General features: G+C 34.6%; 2 protein-coding genes across 3 annotated transcripts in view; both read right to left on the bottom strand.

Moving 5' to 3' along the window:
- The window catches only part of LOC145277237 (cytospin-A-like), a 307717-nt gene that overhangs the window by 235567 nt on the left and 58491 nt on the right, over nucleotides 1-13659 (bottom strand). The window lies entirely within an intron of this gene.
- On the bottom strand, nucleotides 10591-11115 carry LOC145282240 (uncharacterized). Its single transcript, XM_080132243.1, has one exon. It carries the CDS (start codon nucleotides 11113-11115, stop codon nucleotides 10591-10593), a length of 525 nt encoding a protein of 174 aa, XP_079988369.1.

Raw genomic sequence — 13659 nt, 5'->3', positions numbered from 1 at the left:
TAAAATAGTATTCAAACTCCAAAGAAGATCCCCTCTGCATGGTTACCCCTCACTAGTTTATACACGGAATGATGCATCTTCTCTAGTTGATGTTGCTTCTAGAAACAGCATTAAGGTAAATATTCCACCAAACTAGATGAATTTTTGTCCTGGAATCTGCTAAAACCAAGAGACCACAAGAAAGGTATAATATAACAATTCAATGGTGAATTTGGAAGAGAAAAACTAACGTTTTTAACTTCTTTACTAACTCAGCATCTGAGAGGTAAAGAAAAATTTTAATTGAACACTCACAAATATCTATGTATCTCATAAAGAGATCAAGAGTTAGCCTCAAGAATTTCGATTTCTGAGAACTTCGACTGAAGTAAAATTGAACAAAAAGAGAAAAATTCTTCAACTGGATGACCACTACAAACGTTTATAAAATTCAGACCTTTATAATTACCCATGACTCAAGCAACATTTTCCACATCTTTCCTGACAAAATAATCAGTCGTGACAGTGATAGTATTGACAGAATATTAACTGTACATCTAAATGTGATGACAGGATATGAATGTACAAAAAAAAAAAAAAAAAAATAGGAACAAAAAATTAGAGAAAAAAAGAAAAAAGGGGAAAAAAAGAAAAAAGGGGAAAAAAAGAAAAAAGGGGAAAAAAAGCAAAGAGCGACCCCCTCCCCCACACACACACACAAAATGGAATAAAACATTGAGAGTATACACATATGCCATTGTCGTTTAGTATTATTAGACTTTGATAGTGTCACGGTGAGCAGAGAAGCATACAAAATTAGAGACTTCCATAACTGAAAAACCTTTTCATAAATGGATGCATGTACTGTATGAATGCTTATTAAGCAGAAATGAGAACAGAATTAGAAATCGTTAATCTTTATACGAGTCTGGTTTTTTTTAAACCAATCCTGCCATCTGAAGCCAAATTGTTTACCTTTGTTAGGGAGGTAATATTTTTGGTTCCGCTTGTTTGTGTACAACCTAGCACGTATATCGCTTGACCAACAATCCCCAAACTTGGTCAAAATACCGGTCACAGTTTAGTTAGTCAGAAAGGATTTAATTTGAGAATATCTAAGTCAAAGTTATGGAAAAGATGTAAGTCACTTTTGGAATTGACTTTGGTTTTGTTAATCAGAGGCTCACTACTTGATCCATATTGTAGCCAATGAAGTCTCACATCTTATAAAACCTTGACTTAACATTGTAGAGTTTGGTCTGACAAGAAAGTTGAATTTTAATTTCCCAACTTGAAGAACAGAGCTAATGTTTGTTAATAACAGTAACTATCATGCAAAATTCCAGGGTGATCTAATAGTTTAGAAACAAAGCTCAAATAAGATTTTGGTTCATAATTACATTGTAAGGCAGAGATATATGCACTCCAAGAATCTGATTTAATTATTTTTTATCTTTTTTTAGGTGGGGACAAGATCAGCGATTTCTGACTGAGAGAATTGGAATTGAAAATTACCAGTTTTTACAGAAGCTTGATTTTTTTTTTTTTCACCTTTGCTATGATGTAAAGATTATATAGTTTGTAATAAGTGCAAGAGAAACAAACAAATAACATTGATTCTTCACCTTTCATGTAGGATTTTATTTTCTTTGGCAAAATATCACCCAACTCTATCAATTCATCAGAGTTTAAGTTTGACTTTGGGCTTTGCTGCAACATCTGTTTTGCCCAAACAGTTAAAACACATTGAAATGTCAAGAATATGATCAAAGAGAATGGATCAAGACAGCTGATGGTAATGCTCAAGGAAGGTTCTGTAGAGGATGTTGAAAAGTGGGATGGATGTGTAGTGTGATCAGATGCGGCAAGAGTGGATGTTGGTATGTTAAGCCACTGCTTTTTCTTTTTTGTATTTGGATTCATCGGATTACTGTTCTCATCTTGAGTATCATTTTCATGCTTCGGTTGATGTAACCTCCGACCTTCTTCAAGTGTATCTTGTCTAACTCGGGAATTTGAATGGAACCCTTTATTTACTTCACGGGATTAGCATGGTCTCGTTCCATCAGCCATGACTGGATAGAGGTCCTAAGTAATTCACAATTGTATTTTTCAGTCATACTTTCAGGTAATGTATCATTAGACATGGCTATTAGTTGAGGTTTCTTGTAATTATTAAAAGAAAGACGCTTAGTATTGGCAGCATTGAATGTTACCATCCATTTTTGTCTCAATTCCACTAAGGACTAATACAGATTAATTGCTGCTTGGAAAAGAGGTAGTTTTTTTTTGGGGGGGGGGGGCTAGTATATAGTATATGATCAAAAAGGTGTACCGTTTACAAGAAAACTTTCTTTAGACTTGAGGAATTAAATATATAGAAAGAAATCAATAAATTTATAAGTCCTACTGAAGACAAACATTTTATGAGGGTGTCATTTTAACATGTTCTTGGAAAATGTATTCCATCTGCCTGAATTCATTTAAAAATGTTTCACAAAACGATATGTAATAAAAAAATTTTTTTTTTTTTTTTAAATCAAAGTTCAATGGTTAAATTAATTCAGGAGTTTTACAATAACTCATTCGTACTGCGCAGCAATAAATGGTACATTTTACTTTAGAAATTGAAAATTTGATAAGGGTTTCAGAACTGGAAGTCAAAGTTCACTTAAGGGATAACAGCTAGTTATTTTATTTATTTTTTTTTTTTGTGCTTTATGCAACCAAACGTGTAAGGTACATGTTAGCATGAACAGGTGCATATGCTATTGGCAAGTTCCGTTACTTGCCTTCCCACGAGGACAGAGATACAAGGTGTTAATGTGTGGAAAATCTGAAGACAAAACAGATGAAGTGTAGTATCAGAACAGATACTACCTTTTGCTTCTAGCCGTTGGTAAGTTCTAGCTTTCTAAGCTGAAATATTAAAATATTGAGATACAAGTTATTTTCCAGATTAATCATTTAAAAAAAAAAAAAAAAAAAAAAAAAAAATTTTTTTAATTTAATAAACTACTATATATTTCAGTGTATAAGACTACCCTTAAAGTTTAAAAAAAGTCATTTTTAAAAACCAATATTTCATAACATACCGGGTGTTGAAATCTCTAACCTAGGCTAAATAAACATTGTTTTGTACTTTTGCAGTCGTATTACAACCGATATATGATACATTTATTAAAATTTGCCCCAATTTTGTACCTTGTCTTATCTGCCGGGCGCCTTATACGCCAAAATATATGGTAATATTAACCAGAAATGATAAATTCCAAGTTTAAGAGCTTCAAAATATAATTCGATTTCCCACAGATTCTCTTTTGAGATTTGTTTTTAAAAAATAGTGGTACTACTAATATTTTTTTAGGTTGTGGAAAATTTACCACTGATTTTCAAATCGATAAATTTGAAAAGGCTTACTTTTATTTTTTTTTTAGATGTAATTATTACAGTTTTGAAAATAAAATTACATTATATCTAGATAAATATAAATTTTTTAATAATCAAATCCCTAAAATAAAAAAGGGAAAGAAATGTTAAAACCTGGTATAACTTTTAAACACTGAATCCTTGTTTTATAACCCTCCCTCTTCCTGTTTTGTCTATGACTAAATAAAGACCTCCTGTTTACCAATTCCAACTCAGAATCACATTACCATTTTAATTTTTAACTTCCATAATTTTCAGTCTAAGTTATAAAAAGTAAAAATGTCTTCTGTTTATCAATGTCCAACACACACACACACACACACACAAATTGGATTTACTGTAAAATTTTTATAAAAGGTTGTTTGATCCTGTTATAGGGCTTTGTTTTCAACTGCATCGATCAAACAAAAACAAAGAGAGCAAATTATATTAAATGTACGAATTAAAATACTTACAGTGATTTGTTTTTTCACAGAGAATAAAATATTTCCCAAAGTAGACAAATAAAAGAACACTCGTTCTAAAACAAGACTGCAGTCATATTAGGATCACTGGCTGACTCGAACTGCACTCTAATAATTGTACTGAAAGTTTCCTTTCTATTGTCATATCAACTAGTAAAATAATTTGTCCACTTCTATGCTATTAGGCAATGATACAGGCCAGCTTTTTGAGGATATGCACGATTTATTACTCAACTGAGAATCTAAGGCTAACTCATGTAATTACACAATTAATCTATTCGACTGGCATGTAAAATGGTAGAAAAAAAGAAAAAAACAATTACAGTAATTCTTTAAATGACTGAACTAACTTCTTGTATGCATCAGTTCTTTGGGTTGATTTTTCCACCTGAAACCTTTTTATTATACAAACGAGAGTCAAACTTTTTACAATCAATATTTGCATACATGCTAATTTACAGTGCATATAACAAATGACTGAAGCAGTTCAGGCTGTGGAAGGTACCGATGATAATTGGTAGAATTGTAGTAGTTGGTGCACCTACATATGCATCATTTCGTGCTGCATGTAACTCGAGAGCTGCACAGACGCACGTGCAGTCTAGTCCGGGAACTTGTTTTACAACTTTGAACTGGGTTAAAGTTGCAGAAGTGACGAAACGAAAAACATTAGTTGTGGAAAAGTTGATCACAATCAGATTTTGCTCAAATTGTAAGAACCTCAGCCATGCAAACGTGGTATTAAGTAAAAATATGTGCACGCTTGCGCATACAATAATGGGCACCACTTATAACAAAATTACATTGCTACCCTTAAAAAACAACCCCCCCCAAAAAAAAAGGTGGCTAAAAAGCAGGTGTTCATTTTGTTAAATTAATATAACAAAGTGATCCCCCACTTTTTTTTAAACTATAATTTTTTTCATATATTGGAACCTACACGTTTGCTGGAATTATAAAGGTTATTTTCGTTTTTAGCACCCTGAAAAACCTATATGTAATAGTTTTAATGGATAATTTTAAAGGATGTTTTGAGGGTAGAAAGATACTGCACCTTTACCAATATTTCAATCATAGTCATTTATTTTTAAAGTTTTGCATATGAATTACAAAATATCTGATATTTCCCCAAAACCTCTGGCCTTGGTGAAGGGGAGACAAAAACTTACTATGGTTTCAAATGATCTGAAATAACAGCAAGAGGAGACTTGATTTCAAATATTTCTCATGTGTTATATCTCCCCTCTAAGTAAATTTTAGTGCATAAAGATTATTTGATACTGGAGAAATTCATAATCGTACCCTATTTCCAAAAGAGGAGAGATATAACATGAGAATATTTTGAATCCAGTCTCCCCTTGTTATTTCAGATCATTTGAAATCATAGCAGTTTAGTTTTCTCACACCTCTGGCCTTGATGGAGTGGAGACTAAAACATGACTTAAGATGACTGCAGTCTTGTTTTAGAGTAATTTAATTATAGTAAATAATTATGTCAGCCCTTTAAAAAACTCATTTCTTATCATTGAGCACTTTCAGTTGAAATAAAAAGTCGGCCAATTTAGCTTTTATGCACAGATCATCATATGATTAGATCACCCTGACAGACGTTAAAAAACATTTTAAAAAATAAATGTTTAAATTTCAACAGTATTTCTTTCGGTTTACGGTACCCAAATGAATCAGGTCTTTGCTAATGAAATCAGAGATGGCTTCTGTTGCCGGGTTCGAATCTATTGACTGGTGTTAATTGTGACATCATGCACTGATGATCCCCGAAAAAATGAAACACTAGTGTCTGTAGGTATTTAATAATAATTATAGTAAATAATTATAGACATTTAATTTGACTTATGCAATTGCAGTTCCGTTTTAATGATTACTAGACTACCCGTGACCCATTGGATCAGTATGTTATAGTTAGTTTTTGGTTTATAAAAGCAACTGTTTACAAAAAAAAAAAAAAAAAAAACGTACTTCCAATTTTGTTAAGTTTCTTGGAAAAAAAAAACTTCAACCTAACAATTTAAGGTAAAAAAAAAAAAAAAAAGAAAACATTAATCGACTGACGTATATGAATCAGAATCCCATTTCAAAATAGGCACTGGCTACAATGTTGAACACACCATGTTTATCCAAGTTAAATTCAAATTTCACGGTATCTTTTTTTATAATAAATTGTTAGTTGAAATCACAGAATAGTTACAAAATACCCCCCTTCTCCGTCGTAAGAATGGAGAAAAAAAAAAAAAAAAATTAAAATAACGGTATTATTTTAGCACGTTACTAAAATGCATATGTACCATAAATTTACTTTGAAAAAAACCTTTCCGTACTTTTACCTAACAGTTTATGGTTTTAAAAAAAAAAAAAAAAAAGGGGGGGGGGTCATATTTTCTTATATAAAAACTGTTTACAAAAATATTTTTGATGAATAATGGGGTAGTTATTTATTTGCTGCCCACCACAACAAAATGTGGCACAAGGCCGGAAGGTGGAGAACAAGCAAGCTCCCCTAAAGAAGGGGCAGTCTCGCCTCAACAAAAATTGCCTGGGCACCCCCCGGTAGGGGCGCCTCAGGCGACAAGCAATTAACTTGCCCCACTGGAAAGCCCAGTGGCAAGGCCTGGGAGGGTGGACCTCCTAGGTAGTACCCAAGCGGTGTACCTCAGTCTGACAGGTGCTGGGCCGGTTCCCGGCCCCTCACCTGTCAGGCTGAGTGTCAAGAACGGATCCTTGACGAGTACGACTACCCTGTCTCCCTGCAGCCGAAGCCGCTAGGAGACACATCCCATCATCCCGGAGGATGCATAATGGGGTATGATCTCTCACAGTCGGGCGATTCTATTTATAAACAATGCTGCTAGGAACTGACGAATCGAATTAATTCACGTTCTGCTACCAACCAATCAGAAACCAGAATTGCTCCATAAATATTAAACCTTTCCGTAGCAATTTCACATGTTTTTTCTGTCTCGACACTGTAAAAATCTTTTGCTCTGCGGAACTGTCTACTGCAAACCAGTCACCTCTCAGGACTTGTGTAGAACAACGAACCATCAGAAATTAAACATGGCTTACACTTCTAGAATAATCAATTTATATATACAGGGATACACTGCTCTCCATGGAGTGACCAGCCCAATCACCAGATCTGTACCCCTTAACTTTTATTTTCTTTGGGAAATCTTGTGTACTTTAATCGTCCATTTTTTAAGCTAATGAACAAGAAAATAGATATTACATTTCTGAATTTTTGAGATGGGGATTAGTTATTCGTATTATTGAATTCTTTGGACTTTCATTTTTGATAATCTTTGGTTAGTATCTCCCATATTAAGGATTGAACCGGCAACCTCCAGAAGACTGTTGAAGTGGTTTCAGAGTTTAACAAAGATTCTAAAATTTGAATAGGTGCACCTGAAGCTCGGAGTTATATTGACCGAACTGTTGTGAAAATAACGAGAACAGTCTGAATTATACAGGTGATTCATTTCCTTGAACAGAAACTCATTTTTGAAGAATTTTCATCTCCAAGCCAAACAAACAACTTATGAATATTTCCAAAATTATTTATATATATATATATATATATATATATATATATATATATATATATATATAATTAAAACCAATCAGATATGATTTAAAGATTTAAAAGTATAAAATACACTTACATGAATATTTTATTTTTCCATGGCAATCAAGATAACACAACCAGTTCTGTCATTAGTAATAATTAAATGTGGTTGAATTGTAGATTGGCATATATTCTCCAGCATCTTTTAATTAGAGTCTATAACTATAGAGAGGGCGAAGTATTTGGTAAGATGATTCCATTAGAACAAATCAGTTGAGACTTCTCATATGTAATGTGTGTGAAAAGTGGCAGATCAAAAATATTAAAAGGTCAAGAGGTCATAACGTGCAATCATAAGATTAGATTTCAAAATTATTTATGAACCCCCCCCCCCCCCCGCTAACTTTATAGGGTAAACTTTTGGTAAGGTCAAACAGTTCTTTCACCATTTGACATCAAGGGAGTTTATCTGAATGACCCATTTTTTTCTTTTTTTTTTTTTTTTAGAGGGAAAAAGTAATGAGAAAATTCATTTTCTTTTATTAAAGAAAAAAAGAAAAGCCGAAAGAGAAAAAGTGGAAGGGGGAGGAATAGAAACTGAAAGATAGGCAAAGGGGGGGGGTTCATAAATATTTCATGAAGTATCTAAAGTCTTTCACAAATTACAATATTTCATTGCTTTTGATTGTCAGTTATTTGTGTACATATACATATTCAATAGACATCTAAATAAAAACGAATCCACATTACAAATTACCTTTTGTATCCTAAACTCTTAAACTTGATAAAAATGTTAATTTTACCACAGAAGCTTTTCTTTCCTTCAATAGGAACAGTAACCTAAATAGTGGTAAACGTTACTATTAATGAGGATTATTTTAAAGGAAATACACAAGCGTGAAATTAGTCAACAGTTTAACATAAGCAAGTTACTGTAAATATCGGTTCTGAGTAAAATAGCCATCTTGTTTAGTCAGAGGAAATAAGTCACCTCTAATTAAACAAGATGGTTACTTTGTTCAAAACCGATATCTATGGTTACTTAAACTGTAATTTTTTCATGCAATTAAATCCCCAATGATTAGGTAAACGAAAACCAAGTTGTTTTTGACTAATTTACCCGCTGTATTTCCTTTTAATTTATGCTGCCAATTGTATAGTTTACTGTTCAGTTTAGAACTGGTAGAAATGGGGTGTTAGAAACCTCTGGAAAATGGTTAAATTTACGCCATTATTCTAAAAACATCCCCTAATGAAACACATCAAATGATTAGAAAAATACTAATAAAGTTTGTTTTTGTAGTGCCTTCCCCACAATTGAAGGTTGGTAACTCAAGAGGCATTATGTTCTCATATTCACAACTTTCATGACAGCTTTTCAAGGAATGGTAGATCCGTCAAACTATTTTTGATTCTCTGCTTACCAAAGCTTGTTTACTGTTTTCACAAATAGTTGGGAGGAGGGGGAGATTGACAAACACCTTTTAAGTAAAGTAAACATCAAAGTGATTTAAAAGCTTCAACCCAAATCCACTAAGATATAATTTGAATGATAATTTACTAGTTTACAATGAAAATGGGTTTCAACATTTACTGCCATTTTTTTAAATTTTTTTTACACAAAAAAAAAAAAAAAAAAAAAAAAAAAAAAAATGCTTCAGAGTTTCTTTAAAAACAATACCTAAAAAAATATTAGGTGTTAACTGCATATACTGTCTCCTGGATGCGTTTGATTTAAAAACATACGAGCCTTGAACAGTTAGCATTAAACGCGTACTTGGAGAATGTATAGTAAAAACGGAGATGGCTTAAAACAGCGAAGGATAATAGAAGATAAAAAAAAAAAAACGAGCCATATGGAACTAGTAAGGCAGCTAAAATTAGGGGACAAAATGCCGGTCAACTTGCCGGTGTTGAGTCAGGGAAAACTCTAAGAAAAATGTCCGGCCAAGGTAGATAACTGTTTAAGGGACAAAACTATGAGACATAATACTCCTCGCCTGACGTCTTAGATGTCATCAGTTTTCTAGTTCTCTGTACAAAGAAGGACAATCTTGGTAATGGGTCTGAGGAGGAGCTTGGTGCCATCCTTTCTGGAAATCTTTGCTTCCACTTTCCTCACTAGGTTGTCTTCACTGGGAAACACGTGTGATCACTCCTAAGGGTCACTCTTTTTTCGCAGCCTGGTTGTCTTTGAGCAACACCATTTCCTGGTTCCAAGTTGGGTTTATTGGATCTCCACTTTGTGCGTGTTTGGATCGAAGACAAGTATTCTCTTCTCCATCTGCTCCAGAAAGTTTCAGCCAGATGTTGGATAAATTTCCATTGACTTTGGAAGGTATCTTTGGGTCCATAATTGTGTTTGTGTGTGAAGGATGTGCCCACTTTCTGAGTGAGGAGGGTAGCAGGTGTAAGTATGCCAGGTTCATCTGGGTCTGTTGACACCAGAACAAGAGACCGAGCATTTATTATGGAGGTGACCTCTGCCAAGAAGGTGGTAAGTATCTCATGGGTCACTCTGTGCTGCAGGAACAAAGCGCCCAATATCTTTTTGGTCATGCCAATCATTCTTTCCCAAGTTCTTCCCATATGAGGGGTATGGGGAGGGTTAAACGACCAGGTACAGCCTTGATCTGTTAAGTACTTGGTGATAGAGTTCGTACCTGTTTAATACCCAACTCCTTACAGGCGCCCACAAAATTGGTCCCGCGATCAGAACGTATATGTTTAGCCGGGTCACGAATAGCAAAGAAATGCTTGAGTGGCCCACAAGCAATGACCCAATGTGGTGTTTGCCGGTGATGATAATGGGATATTTTTCTTCGGTTTTGATCTCAGCCTTGCTAGCACGGCCCTCGATCCTCAGTAAGCCATCACTGTCTATGAATTGGTTGAGACCCTTGAGTGGATTGCCTTTTGGGAGCCTTTCTCTATTCGCTAGATGCAAGAGTTCTTTGGTATAGGTTTCTTCTTGTATAGTCAGAATGATGACGCTTTTCACATGTGCGAGTTCTTCGACAGAATCCGTGCGTTTGAGCAGTGGTTCCATCCTCTACATTCACTGTTAGCAGCGACTCAGGCTTTGCGAAAAGTGTGGGCGATGTGTATGAGATTGGCTAGGGCCCTGGTTATTGACGATCAAGTAGAAAATCTTTCGAAGCGTAGAGATTCCAGCCGCATGTTTGCAGAAGATGTGGTTAGGGTGAGCCAAGTGGTTCTCTGAAGGTGAGATGCAGGTATGGAGTGGGTGCCAGAGTCAACTGGATTCTGATCAGTGCGCATGTATCTCCATTGATTAGGATAAGAATATCTATGTATACGTAACACGCGATTGCTAACATATACGTGAAAACACCTGGTTTCATTGTGAATGTAAACCAAGACTACCTTCCTGTCTTTGTAAAAGGTGGTGGATTGGAGCTGCAGGTCTATCTCTGACAAAATTAGCTCACTCAGTTTGATTGCCAGGAGGGCAGCACAGAGTTCTAGTCTGGGAACTGAATGTTCGGGTCGTGGGACAAGCTTAGCCTTCCCCATTACAAAGCCAACTTGGTAGTTTCCGTCATTGTTGGTGACCTTGAGGTAGGCCACTGCAGCGATGGCCTTGGTTGATACATCAGAAAAGATGTGCAACTCTTTACGTACTGCTTTTGAGGGTGGCATGGTTGTGAAGACCCTAGGGATCTGAATTTCATTTAATGCCTCCAATGAGTCTCTCCATGAAGCCCAGGTTCTGTGCATTTCTTGAGGAAGAGGGGAGACCCAGTTGCTGTTTTCATTGGTCAGCTCTCAAGATAAATTTTCCTTGAATGGTGATGAGGGGGGGGGGAGAAAATCCCGAGGGGTCATATAAACTGTTGAGGGTTGATAAAACAGTGATCCTAAATAGTGGCCCCTTACGTTTTCAAGCGGTAATATGCCTTGTTTGGAGTGGAAAAAAAAAAAAAAAAAAGACATAATCATGATTTTAGTAAGAGATGAATTACTTCAGTAATGCAGAAGCCCATCTTATTTAAAGACTATAAACTAATAAATTACCGTTTAAACAGAGTAGCTGAGTCCACACTTGTCAACACAGTGCCAACACCCTTTTGTTAATAGTTTAAGTAAATAAAATGACTAATACTTAATTCTACTGGTTTTCTTACAATGTACTAAGTTCTGTTTGTTAATGCAAAATGATAATCTTCAACAAAAAAAAAAAAATAAATAAAATAAAACACAAACAAGAAAAATATTGGATGAAATAAGTTTAATCATTATTTCATGTTGAACTGTTTCACAGCTAGTGGGTGGGGCATTATATCAATAGAAAAAGCAATATGCACTCAGTGTTGACAATGAAAGAATGGCGAATTTCAATTTAAACCTTTTCCTAATATCTACAGTTTGAGTTTACAGCATAGCAAACCTCTTTAGTTTATATAGTATCGGATTCAATCTGAAGATTTCATATTTCAACTTAATATCTTCAAACGTTTATTCATGGTTAATATCTTCAATGTTTATTCAGGTGTCTCCAATAAGTTTCCAGACTTTTTTGTACAGGCATTTAAAATTGTCAGACTCTTAAAAATTCAGTATGTTATTTCTATACATAAGAGATGACTGACCAATTTTTATGATTTCAGGTTCAAATGAATAACTACAGCAGGAATTGACGTTTCTAAATTTTTGAGATGAGGATTGGTTATACATATTTATTGGACTACTGTTCTCATTTTGAGTGTGATTTTCACAACGTTTCGGTCGATGTAACCTCCGTCCTTCTTCAGGTGTATCTTGTCGAATTCAGGAATGTTTCTGTCGAACTCTGGAATTTGGATAGAATTTCTAGAGGAACCTTTTATTTACTTCACGGCAGTAGCGTGATCTTGTTCCGTCAGCCTGACTGGATAGAGGTCCTAAGTAATTCGCAACTGAAAGTACCCCATTGAAGTAAATAAAGGGTTCTGCTCAAAATTCCATCCAAATTCCTGAGTTTGACAGAAACATTCCTGATTTCGACAAGATACACCTGAAGAAGATGACATCGACTGAAACGTTGTGAAAATCACACTCAAAATGAGAACAGCAGTCCGATAAATACGTACAGCAGGAATTGGAATACAGCCTACAAAAACCTGATTGTTACAATTTACAAAAATGCAATCTGGACGCAAGGACACTTTAGAAGAATAATATGCAATAAAATTCCATTTTAGTCTGAAAAAATGCTGTTACATATAGGGGTTTCATTAAAAGAGAGTCTTAGAAAGAGATGCTTAGAAAGACTCCAAGAGAGATAGATGTTGTTGTAAGAGACTTAGTGAGATTGTTCGTTTATAACGATTCTTATATATTAAAAGTTCATTCCTTAATTGTGTTGAATGGAAGAAGAAAGCTCTTTGAGTGAGGACAGTGTTCAGACATTGTGTATACATGATGTAGATTCACATTGTAATATGAGAAGTCGAGATGTGTATGAAAAGACATTTTATAACACAAATATATAATACAATTTAACTTTACCTTTTTGTAAGAATCATAAACACAAGACGAGCTTTACAAAACACATGATGGTTTATTCTTCACACGGTTGTGATTCCATCATCAAGAATTCAAAGTCTCACATTTTTCCTTGAAGTGACCTCGCTTCCTAGACGCCTGACTGTTTCTCTCCGAGTTTCTTCACTGACTAACTCTAAAGTTTTTTCTCTATTCCTAGAACTTTCTATTTTCCGTGACGTCATACACATGTTAAAACATGTGCCTTCTTTCACGTGCTCTGGACATACGTGTCCAAAACTTTTCCTATTTCTACAAAAGGAATTTTAACCTATATTCAATATGTTAAAAACATTATCTTATAAGCTGCATTCTTTCAATTTAAAGTTTCGTAACAAACTTGAGAGTTCACATTCTTTCCTTGAAATATTTATCTATATTCTAAACAAATGTTTGTTTTACATTTTTAAATTCTCACACATAATCTATTTCTAAACTAAATTACGAGGTTCGAATTTGTCTATTGCTATTTCATTTTAAACTAAATTCTCCATTTTTATACTTACATGAAAAGGGGACAGCCCTTATCATGTAACAATGCCACAGAGATGTATAGAATGCTTCAGGCCACTTTTAGACCATCTTGCATGAATCAAGCATCAGTTGTTGAGTGGCATGAAGGCAGGGAGTTTGAGGGATGAGATGTAGGAGGAGCAAGTC

The sequence above is a fragment of the Euprymna scolopes genome, chromosome 1 (genome assembly GCF_053919585.1).
Source record: "Euprymna scolopes isolate OS-2025 chromosome 1, ASM5391958v1, whole genome shotgun sequence".
In the NCBI taxonomy this organism is placed as follows: Eukaryota; Metazoa; Mollusca; class Cephalopoda; order Sepiida; family Sepiolidae; genus Euprymna; species Euprymna scolopes.
This window is presented reverse-complemented; position numbering and strand designations above follow the sequence as displayed.

What these genes read in the sequence shown, in the direction of transcription:
- LOC145282240 (XM_080132243.1), bottom strand. Translation starts at nt 11,115, where the DNA reads ATGCCACCCTCAAAAGCAGTACGTAAAGAGTTGCACATCTTTTCTGAT.